Source organism: Sinohyriopsis cumingii, chromosome 1 (genome assembly GCF_028554795.1).
Source record: "Sinohyriopsis cumingii isolate HCF-2022 chromosome 1, ASM2855479v2, whole genome shotgun sequence".
Classification (NCBI taxonomy): Eukaryota; Metazoa; Mollusca; class Bivalvia; order Unionida; family Unionidae; genus Sinohyriopsis; species Sinohyriopsis cumingii.
In genome coordinates this window covers 163,551,546-163,564,551 of record NC_142961.1, presented here as the reverse complement: position 1 = coordinate 163,564,551, position 13,006 = coordinate 163,551,546, and the positions used below count along the sequence as shown (strand labels likewise).

The following is a 13,006-nucleotide window of genomic DNA, read 5'->3' as shown; positions in this document are numbered from 1 at the left end:
AACAGACTACAAGATCACTACCAAGTATAACTAGATTTCAAGATCCGTACCAAGTACAACAGACTACAAGATCCGCACCAAGTACAACTGACTACAAGATCACTATCAAGTACAACAGACTACAAGATCCGTACCAAGTACAACAGACTACAAGTTCACTACCAACTACAACTCGACTTCAACATCAGTACCAAGTACAAGATCACCACCAAGTACAACAGATTACAAGATCTCTACCAAGTACAACAGACTACAAGATCCGTACCAAGTACAACAGACTACAAGATCCGTACCAAGTACAACAGACTACAAGTTCACTACCAACTACAACTCGACTTCAACATCCGTACCAAGTACAAGATCACCACCAAGTACAACAGATTACAAGATCTCTACCAAGTACAACAGACTACAAGATCCGTACCAAGTACAAAGACTACAAGATCCGTACCAAGTACAACAGATTACAAGATCACTACCAAGTATAGCAGACTATCTGATCCGTACCAAGTACATCAGACTACATGATCCGTACCAAGTACAACAGACTATAAGATCAGTACCAAGTACAACAGATTACATGATCCGTACCAAGTACAACAGACTACAAGATCCGTACCAAGTAAAACAGACTACAAGATCCGTACCAAGTACAACAGACTTCAAGATCCGTAACAAGTACAACAGACTACAAGATCCGTACCAAGTACAACAGACTACAAGATCACTACCAAGTACAACAGACTACAAGAGCATTACCAAGTACAACAGACTACAAGATCACTACCAAGTACAACAGACTACAAGAGCATTACCAAGTACAACATACTACAAGATCACAACCAAGTACAACAGACTACAAGATCACTACCAAGTACAAAAGACTACAAGATCCGTACCAAGTATAACAGACCACATGATCCGTACCAAGTACAACAGGTCTTCAAAATCACTGCCAAGTACAAGAGGTCTTCAAGATCACTGCCAAGCACAACAAGTCTTCAAGATCCCTACCAAGGACATCAGACTACAAGATCCGGACCAAGTACAGCAAACTACAAGATCACTATCAGATACAACAGACTACAAGATCCGTACCAAGTACAACAAACTACAAGATCCGTACCAAGAACAAACGACTACAAGATCACCATCAAGTACAACAAACTAGTACAACAGGCTTCAAGATCCGTACAAAGTACAACAGACTACATGATCACTGCCACGTACAACTCGACTTCAAGAACCGTACCAAGTACAACAGACTACAAGATCCGTACCAAGTACAACAGACTACATGATCCGTACCAAGCAAAACTAGACTTCAAGATCCGTACCAAGTACAAGAGACTACAAGATCCGTACCAAGTACAAGAAACTACAAGATCACTACCAAATACCAGTAAACTTCAAGATCCGTACCAAGTACAACAGACTACAAGATCCGAACCAAGTACAAAAGACTACAAGATCAATACCAAGTACAACAGACTACAAAATCAGTACCAAGTACAACAGACTACAAGATCCGTACCAAGTACAACAGACTACAAGATCCGTACCAAGAACAACAGACTACAAGATCCGTACCAAGTACAACAGACTACAAGATCAGTGCCAACAACAACATACTACAAGATCCATACCAAGTACAACAGACTACATCATCCGTACCAAGTACAATTAGACTTCAAGATCTGTACCAAGTACAACAGACTACAAGATCACTATCAAGTACAACTAGACTTCAAGATCCGTACCAAGTACAACAGACCTCAAGATCACTACCAAGTACAACAGACTACAAGATCACTACCAAGTACAACATACTACAAGATCACTACCAAGTACAACAGACTACAAGATCCGTACCAATTACTACAGACTACAAGATCCGTACCAGGTACAACAGACAACATGATCCGTACCAAATGCAACAGGTCTTCAAGATCACTGCCAAGGACAACAGGTCTTCAAGATCACTGCCAAGTACAACAAGTCTTCAAGATCACTACCAAGTACAAGAGATTACAAGATCACTACCAAGTACAACATACTACAAGATCACTACCAAGTACAACAGACTACAGTATCCGCACCAAGTACAATAAACTACAAGATCCGTACCAAGTACAAAAGACTACAAGATCTGTACCAAGTACAGCAGACTACAAGATCACTATCAGGTACAACAGACTACAAGATCACTACCAAGTACAACAAACTAGTACAACAGGCTACAAGGTCCGTACCAAGTACAACAGACTACAAGATCACTATCAGGTACAACTAGACTTCAAGATCCGTACCAAGTACAACAGACTACAAGATCCGTACCAAGTACAAGAGACTACAAGATCACTACCAAGTACAACAGACTACAAGATCCGTACCAAGTACAACAGACTACAAAATCCGTACCAAGTACAAAAGACTACAAGATCACTTCCAAGTACAACAGACTACAAGATCACTACCAAGTACAACAGATTACAAGATCACTACCAAGTACAACAGACTACATGATCCGTACCAAGTACAACAGGTCTTGAAGATCACTGCCAAGTACAACAAGTCTTCAAAATCATTACCAAGTACAACATACTACAAGATACGTACCAGGTACAGCAGACTACAAGATCACTATCAGGTACAACAGATTACAAGATCCGTACCAAGTACAAGAGACTACAAGATCACTACCAAGTACAACAAACTAGTACAACAGGCTACAAGATCCGTACCAAGTACAACAGACTACAAGATCACTATCAGGTACAACTAGACTTCAAGATCCGTACCAAGTACAACAGACTTTAAGATCCGTACCAAGTACAACAGACTACAAGGTCCGCACCAAGTACAACAGACTACAAGATCACTACCAAGTACAGCAGACTACAAGATCACTACCAAGTACAACAGACTACAATATCACTTCCAAGTGCAGCAGACTACAAGATCCGTACTAAGTGCAACAGGTCTTCAGTATCACTGTCAAGTACAACAGGTCTTCAAGATCACTGCCAAGTACAACAAGTCTTCAAGATCACTACCAAGTACAACAGACTACAAGATCCGTACCAAGTACAGCAGACTACAAGATCACTATCAGGTACAACAGACTTCAAGATCAGTACCAAGTACAACAAACTACAAGATCCGTACCAAGTACAACAGGCTACAAGATACGTACCAAGTACAACAGACTACAACATCTCTATCAGGTACAACTAGACTTCAAGATCCGTACTAAGTACAACAGACTACATTATCCGCACCAAGTACAACAGACTACAAGATCACTACCAAGTACAACAGACTACAAGATCCGTACCAAATACAACAGACTACATGATCCGTACCAAGTACAACAGGTCTTCAGTATCACTGTCAAGTCCAACAGGTCTTCAAGATCACTGCCAAGTACAACAAGTCTTCAAGATCACTACCAAGTACAACAGACTACAAGATCCGTACCAAGTACAACAGACTACAACATCTCTATCAGGTACAACTAGACTTCAAGATCCGTACCAAGTACAACAGACTACAAGATCCGCACCAAGTACAAGAGACTACAAGATCACTACCAAGTACAACAGACTACAAGATCCGTACCAAGTACAACAGACTACAAGATCCGCACCAAGTACAACAGACTACAAGATCACTACCAAGTACAACAGACTACAAGATCCGCACCAAGTACAACAGACTACAAGATCACTACCAAGTACAGCAGACTACAAGATCACTACCAAGTACAACAGACTACAAGATCACTACCAAGTACAACAGACTACAAGATCACTACCAAGTACAACAGACTACAAGATCCGTACCAAGTACAACACACTATAAGATCACTACCAAGTACAACAGACTACAAGATCCGTACCAAGTACAGCATACTACAAGATCTGTACCAAGTACAACAGACTACAAGATCCGTACCAAGTACAACAGACTACAAGAGCCGTACCAAGTACAACAGACTACAAGATCCGCACCAAGTACAACAGACTACAAGATCACTACCAAGTACAGCAGACTACAAGATCACTACCAAGTACAGCATACTACAAGATCTGTACCAAGTACAACAGACTACAAGATCCGCACCAAGTACAACAGACTACAAGATCCGTACCAAGTACAACAGACTACAAGATCCGCACCAAGTACAACAGACTACAAGATCACTACCAAGTACAGCAGACTACAAGATCACTACCAAGTACAACAGACTACAAGATCACTACCAAGTACAACAGACTACAAGATCACTACCAAGTACAACAGACTACAAGATCCGTACCAAGTACAACACACTATAAGATCACTACCAAGTACAACAGACTACAAGATCCGTACCAAGTACAGCATACTACAAGATCTGTACCAAGTACAACAGACTACATGACGCGTACCAAGTACAACAGACTCCAAGACCCGTACCAAGTACAACAGATTACAAGACCACTACCAGGTACAACTAGACTTCAAGATCCGTACCAAGTACAAGAGACTACAAGATCACTAACAAGTACAACAGACTACAAGATACGTACCAAGTACAGCAGACTACAAGATCATATCAGATACAACAGACTAAAATACCCGTACCAAGTACAACAAACTACAAGATCCGTACCAAGTACAAGAGACTACAAGATTACTACCAAGTACAGCAAACTAGTACAACAGGCTACAAGATCCGTGCCAAGTACAACAGACTTCAAGATCCGTAACAAGTACAACAGACTACAAGATCCGTACCAAGTACAACAGACTACAGGATCACTACCAAGTACAACAGACTACAAGAGCATTACCAAGTACAACAGACAACAAGATCACTACCAAGTACAACAGACTACAAGAGCATTACCAAGTACAACAGACTACAAGATCACTACCAAGTACAACAGACTACAAGATCACTACCAGGTACAAAAGACTACAAGATCCGTACCAAGTATAACAGACAACATGATCTGTACCAAGTACAACAGGTCTTCAAAATCACTGCCAAGTACAAGAGGTCTTCAAGATCACTGCCAAGTACAACAAGTCTTCAAGATCCCTACCAAGGACATCAGACTACAAGATCCGGACCAAGTACAGCAAACTACAAGATCACTATCAGATACAACAGACTACAAGATCCGTACCAAGTACAACAAACTACAAGATCCGTACCAAGAACAAACGACTACAAGATCACCACCAAGTACAACAAACTAGTACAACAGGCTTCAAGATCCGTACAAAGTACAACAGACTACATGATCACTGCCACGTACAACTCGACTTCAAGAACCGTACCAAGTACAACAGACTACAAGATCCGTACCAAGTACAACAGACTACATGATCCGTACCAAGCAAAACTAGACTTCAAGATCCGTACCAAGTACAAGAGACTACAAGATCCGTACCAAGTACAGCAGACTACAAGATCACTATCAGGTACAACAGACTACATGATCCGTACCACTACAACAAACTACAAGATCCGTACCAAGTACAAGAGACTACAAGATCACTACCAAGTGCAACAAACTAGTAAACAGGCCAGAAGGTCCGTGCCAAGTACAACAGACTGCAAGATCACTATCAGGTACAACTAGACTTCAAGATCCGTACCAAGTGCAACAGACTACAAGATCCGTACCAAGTACAAGAGACTACAAGATCACTACCAAGTACAACAGACTACAAGATCCGTACCAAGTACATAGACTACAAAATCCGTACCAAGTACAACAGACTACAAGATCACTTCCAAGTACAACAGACTACAAGATCAATACCAAGTACAACAGATTACAAGATCACTACCAAGTACAACAGACTACATGATCCGTACCAAGTACAACAGGTCTTGAAGATCACTGCCAAGTACAACAAGTCTTCAAGATCACTACCAAGTACAACAGACTACAAGATACGTACCAGGTACAGCAGACTACAAGATCACTATCAGGTACAACAGATTACAAGATCCGTACCAAGTACAAGAGACTACAAGATCACTACCAAGTACAACAAACTAGTACAACAGGCTACAAGATCCGTACCAAGTACAACAGACTACAAGATCACTATCAGGTACAACCAGACTTCAAGATCCGTACCAAGTACAACAGACTTTAAGATCCGTACCAAGTACAACAGACTACAAGGTCCGCACCAAGTACAACAGACTACAAGATCACTACCAAGTACAGCAGACTACAAGATCACTACCAAGTGCAACATACTACAAGATCCGTACCAAATACAACAGACTACATGATCCGTACCAAGTACAACAGGTCTTCAGTATCACTGTCAAGTACAACAGGTCTTCAAGATCACTGCCAAGTACAACATGTCTTCAAGATCACTACCAAGTACAACAGACTACGAGATCCGTACCAAGTACAGCAGACTACAAGATCACTATCAGGTACAACAGACTACAAGATCCGTACCAAGTACAACAAACTACAAGATCCGTACCAAGTACAACAGGCTACAAGATCCGTACCAAGTACAACAGACTACAAGATGTCTATCAGGTACAACTAGACTTCAAGATCCGTACCAAGTACAACAGACTACAAGATCCGCACCAAGTACAAGAGACTACAAGATCACTACCAAGTACAACAGACTACAAGATCCGTACCAAGTACAACAGACTACAAGATCCGCACCAAGTACAGCAGACTACAAGATCACTACCAAGTACAAAAGACTACAAGATCACTACCAAGTACAACAGACTACAAGATCCGTACCAAGTACAACAGACTATAAGATCACTACCAAGTACAGCAGACTACAAGATCTGTACCAAGTACAACAGACTACATGACGCGTACCAAGTACAACAGACTCCAAGATCACTACCAAGTACAACAGATTACAAGATCACTACCAGGTACAACTAGACTTCAAGATCCGTACCAAGTACAAGAGACTACAAGATCACTAACAAGTACAACAGACTACAAGATACGTACCAAGTACAGCAGACTATAAGATCATATCAGGTACAACAGACTAAAAGATCCGTACCAAGTACAACAAACTACAAGATCCGTACCAAGTACAAGAGACTACAAGATTACTACCAAGTACAGCAAACTAGTACAACAGGCTACAAGATCCGTACCAAGTACAACAGACTACAAGATCCGTGCCAAGTACAACAGACTACAAGATCCGTACCAAGTACAACAGACTACAAGATCATTACCAAGTACAACAGACCTATTGATCCGTATCAAGTACGACTAGATTACAAGATCAGTACCAAGAAGGGGTTTTAATGTATATTTCACGGGACTGCGTATGCTTAATGTTTACTCATTATGTTTGAACTACTGAAAATCACCCTACCTAGTGAGTGAGTGAGTGGATGATGGGGTGAGTAAGCGAGGGTTGAGTGAGTGAGCGAATGCAATGAGTGAGCGATAATGGATACTGTGCTTTTAAGTGAATCAAGTCATACACACCCAATTGTGTGCCATACACTCACGAGGTAGTTATTTCTTTGTGAGATGAATGTTGTTTTAGCAATTAGTTTTGCTAACTGATGCAGAAGTTGAAGATCTTGGACACGAGACAGGAAATATTAATCATATTGGTGAATATCACAAAATTGTCTTTTGTACCCTCGAGAGGAACTGATACCTCCCTTTTAAATTTATTCTGAAAATAAGCTTCTATATTCAGTCTGAGAGCTAACAGAAATTTGACAAAAAGTTTTAAAAATGTGCAATTCTTCAGATCATTTCAAATGTTTATAAAATTATTCAGACATGTTTGGACTCCAATTAACAATACATAAAAGTGTCGGGATAAGGCATTATGCGTTTTAATACGGCTAATCCCAGACTATCAGATATCTGCGTTCTAAAGAGCCGTCGCGTAACTCGAAATCGAGTCACTCGAAATTTTTGGTTTCACTGTCCTTGATTTTCGTTTGGAAAAAGACGTAATTCGAATAACTTTGAAACATTTTGCCGTTTAAGAATCCCAAGTTTGGGATTATAGACAAATAATATTATTTTTTAGTCTGCACTTAAGTTTGAAATTTAACAAAACTTCATATGAAATCGAGCAACGCAATTTTCTTAAGTCGAAATCGCTTAAGTCGGTGGACACCTGTTAAAGAATATCTGACAATGGATTACATGTTGACTAAGTCTTGCTGACTCCTGCGGAGAGGTGTTCCCTATGTATAAGAGTATGTTCTCTTTTATTGTCTTGATTTTCTTGGTATCTAAAGAACTACTATTATCTGACGATCTTTCAAAAAATTATTAATTTTTTCATTTATCCACGTAGACAAGACACTTAAAACAGATACACTACAACCTATCAATGAACATTTCCTTCTGCTTTAACATTTTGAATCGGTTTAGTTTCTGTCACTTGGTGATATTTCAGGGTCCTGTTGTTCTTTACAAAATACTCTGTTCCATTAATATACTTGTACCGACGGTGACTAATCTTTACAAGGCCAGAAGATATGATTTAAGATGATTTAGACATGTATCATTAAATTCCTTGTTCACCCAAAACAGGTCCCCCAAAGAGAGCCAGTGAGATGTTTCGGACTTTTAGTACATTTTGCATCGATCGAAGCTACAATGACACTCGAGTTTTTGCTATCTATTTTCCTGAAAAGAAATATTATTTCTTGCTCTTGTAGCTTATCTCTGCATGAAATTAGTGTAGGAAATAAAGAGCATGTAACAAGAACAGCTATTTAAATACGTTAACTTGTATACATTTTTAGAAGAAAAGTGCATTCCTCACCGGTGACGCGTAAGATTTTCAGCCGAAAGTTTTATGACACTTTCAGGCATGTTTGGTGACACGTGCCATAATAAATAAATCTGTCACACACTACACACACATACATGTATAATATTTATCGATTTATGAACAATATTATGTAGCAAATGATACATCAACATTTTCACCTCTTTATAATTCACACGAGAACAGCCTTCACCCCTTCCTCCATTATGTTAAACACCTGGTGTTGACAGAATTTATTTTCCATGAAAAATGTAACTTAGTTTTACATAATTTACTTTTCTATAATAATAACAGAACCACAATATGCATTTATCAAACTGAGAAACACATACCTTACTCGTCTTATATATTTAATAATCACTGTTCGGGGATGGTCATTACTGGGGTTTTGTGTGTGTGCGTGTGCATTACTTCTCATTGTTAAATCGTAAAATCACTGTTATCAAAATTTGAAGAGAAAATTATAGTATAAACTTTATCTTAAAACAGCCCATTACCATTTTTATATATTGATATGCAATTTTGGGGATTTTATCGATTAATTCTTGCTTCGTGAACATCACTATACAAATTAGCTTATTTCCTTAATTTAATTTTCGGCCAGCAGCTATGATAGCATAATTTCAATTCCAGGTAGAACGAGTCGTTGGTATTAAATATTGAGAAAAAGTCTTTATACATCCCCCAGCTGGACCATGGTCTGAGCCGACGTTAGTATTTAATGAGGATTATTAGCGCCGTATGTACAACCAAACTGTATAATGAAAATGTGTGGGTGATCCCTAAATCAATGAAAATGTGTGAGTGACCCCTAAATCACTGTCAGGGTAAAAAGTGCCCTATAGTCATGACGTTTTTTAAACATATTTGTTTTTTTTTTACATCTAGAACTTAAATCTATATGTGGTAAGTTTATGCAAACACGTAACGTGAGCAATAATTGTCCATTTCAAGTAGTTGGCCGATTTTCCGGAACTTTCTTCCTTATTAGCTCGGTCATTCCAACATTTTGTTGATCCATGTCTGTATTCTGAATATTGTTACACACCGAGCCAATCAAACATCTGAATACTGTAACACGCAATAGGCCTCTTACCGAGCCAATCAAACATCTGAATATTGTAACACGCAATTGGCCTCTTACCGAGCCAATCAAACATCTGAATATTGTAACACGCAATTGGCCTCTTACCGAGCCAATCAAACATCTGAATATTGTTACACGCAACAGGCCTCTTACCGAGCCAATCAAACATCTGAATATTGTAACACGCAATTGGCCTCTTACCGAGCCAATCAAACATCTGAATATTGTAACACGCAATTGGCCTCTTACCGAGCCAATCAAACATCTGAATATTGTTACACGCAACAGGCCTCTTACCGAGCCAATCAAACATCTGAATATTGTAACACTCAATAGGCCTCTTACCGAGCCAATCAAACATCTGAATATTGTAACACGCAATTGGCCTCTTACCGAGCCAATCAAACATCTGCGTGAACGTGGCTTAATAGTACACGTTTTCCAATACTCCCAAGAACCCCAGGACAACAGTTGTTGTTAAATGAAATATTAGATATGATTTCATCTTATAGCATAATCGCCGCACATCACAAAACTATCATTTCAGGCTTATATGGTTTTCTACTGTTTTGCATATGTATGACTTACTAGTAACCTTTTCTTAGTAGTAGTATTTCACGCCATGCAACACAAAATACAACCCACACACCCGATACAAAGACTTATTTCTATCTCAAATTACTAAATATTTTTCCAACACCGACTCTCCAAAATCAACAACAAATCACCAAACTCTAAACGTGGAGGCGTAATTACAAATATCATATACCCTGGATTTCCTGCAACATTTTAGACAGACAATTTAGCCAAGAGAAAAAATGGAAATTTGAATTTAAACTTTTAATATTAAGACAAGTCAAGTTACATCACCATATGAAAACACGTGTCCAAATATGACACTTGTATGAGTACCCAATATGAATCGTTTTATAGCTGTCACATCTACAAACCATACCCGTTGTATCCGATAGAGGATTCTAGAGAATACCCCCTGCATGGGATGGAAGATGATAGGGTATATCCACTACATGGGATAATGGCTGCTATAAGATACCTACTACATGGGATAGGTGACGCTATGAGATACCCACTATATGGGATAGAAGATGCTATGAGATACCTACTACATGGGATAGAAGATGCTATCAGATACCCACTATATGGGATAGGTGACGCTATGAGATACCCACTATATGGGATAGAAGATGCTATGAGAGACCCACTACATGGGATAGAAAATGCTATGAGATACCCACTATATGGGATAGATGACGCTATGAGATACCCACTATATGGGATGGAAAATGCTATGAGATACCCACTACATGGGTTATAAGATGCTAGGTGTTATACACTACATGGGATAATGGATGCTACGAAATACCTACTACATGGGATAGAGGATGCCATGAGATACCCACTACATGGGATAGATGACGCTATGAGATACCCACTATATGGGATAGATGATGCTATGAGATACTCACTACATGAGATATAATATACTAGGGGTTATCCGCAACATGGGATAGAAGATGCTATTAGATACCCACTATATGGGATAGAAGATGTTATGAGATACCCATTATATGGGATAGATGACGCTATGAGATACCCACTATATGGGATAGAAGATGCTTTGAGATACCAACTACATGGGATAGAAGATGCTATGAGATACCCCCTATATGGGATAGAAGATGCTAGGAGATACCCTCTATATGGGATAGAAGATGCTAGGAGATACCTACTACATGGGATAGAGGATGCTATGAGATACCCTCTACATGGGATATATGACGCTTTGTGATACCCACTATATGGGATAGAAGATGCTATGAGATACCCACTATATGGGATAGAAAATGCTATGACACATGTGTCAAACTCAAGGCCCGCGGGCCACATCAGGCCCGGCGTACAATTATATCCGGCCCGAGAGAGACTTTTAGGCAAAAATATTTTTTAATGGCCCTGCGATATAAAGTGCAAATCAAATTCCCTAATTAGCAGCCTTGCCAAACATCCAGTTCTGAGAAATTGGCATAAGAGCGAAAATGGGTATGCCAATGATTTTTTATTATTAAAACTTTTTTCTGTTTTAATTTATATTAATGTTTGAAAAAGGTTTAATTTTCCGCTTATTGAATGTTTATCCTGTTCGGCCCGCAACCTTACGTGTGATTTGTGAGTTTGGCCCGCTGAGCGATTGAGTTTGACACCCCTGTGCTATGAGATACCCACTATATGGGATAGAAGATGACAGCATTATGTTAAATATTTCCGTCATTTCAATTATTTCACCTACCTACTAACTACTGTATTGTATATTACAATCTTTTCTTTTTAAATTTGGTTTTATGGAACTAATTTTGCATGCGTTCTGATAGTATTGTATTGAAAGCATACCCATGTACAACATCTAACAGAATAATAGCGAGTATGCAAAAGGCAAGGCAAAACTACAGAAATAATATTTTTTCTTACTAAAACACGCAAAATCCAGATTCCTCAACTATTCAAGTTCGTCCAACTTACTTCCGCTCAAATGCCGTTTGAATTAGATGGAATTCCAGAACATTGAAGAACTTCATATCACAGTCTAGGCGATGCTAGTTTATTCTTTTCACATTTTAACCATTGTACAACTTTGCAGCCTCTTCGCAAAACATGGAAGATCAAAGAAAATGTCTGATATTTCATACATTAAAAAACTATTATTTAAATGCATTCATGTTAACCGTTGGTCCGAATGCACTTAACGCTAACGTTTGCAGTTCCTTTTCTCGTTTTTCCCTCACCTCACGGCGCACGTCCACTGAAAGGAAAAATAAACCAAGATGAGTTTAGAGTGGTCATTCGTGATTATATCAATGATTCTATAAATATTCGTGGAAATCGATGTATTTAACACAGTGAAAATATATGAAGTTTGACTTTATTGTACTGAAGTTTCCTTCAATTAAATTACCTTTTACCGTCGGTTTTAATTACTTAATTAATTGCTACTTTTATAACTATTGATGTGATCAAAAGACCTCTGTTATTCATATATAAGCAAAGGTTTTACAGAAATTTTAAACGCCATATATA

The 13,006-nt window shown here is 38.9% G+C and overlaps 1 protein-coding gene across 1 annotated transcript in view; it reads right to left on the bottom strand.

The window, feature by feature from the left end:
* Window positions 1-10,785: 10,785 nt before the first annotated feature.
* The window catches only part of LOC149808289 (uncharacterized), a 42,271-nt gene continuing 40,050 nt past the window's right edge, over window positions 10,786-13,006 (bottom strand). The window contains exon 3 of the mRNA XM_089950435.1: window positions 10,786-12,731. Within this exon, the coding sequence (XP_089806561.1) occupies window positions 12,631-12,731 (101 nt within the window). The 3' untranslated portion in view covers window positions 10,786-12,630. The remainder of the gene's footprint in view (window positions 12,732-13,006) is intronic.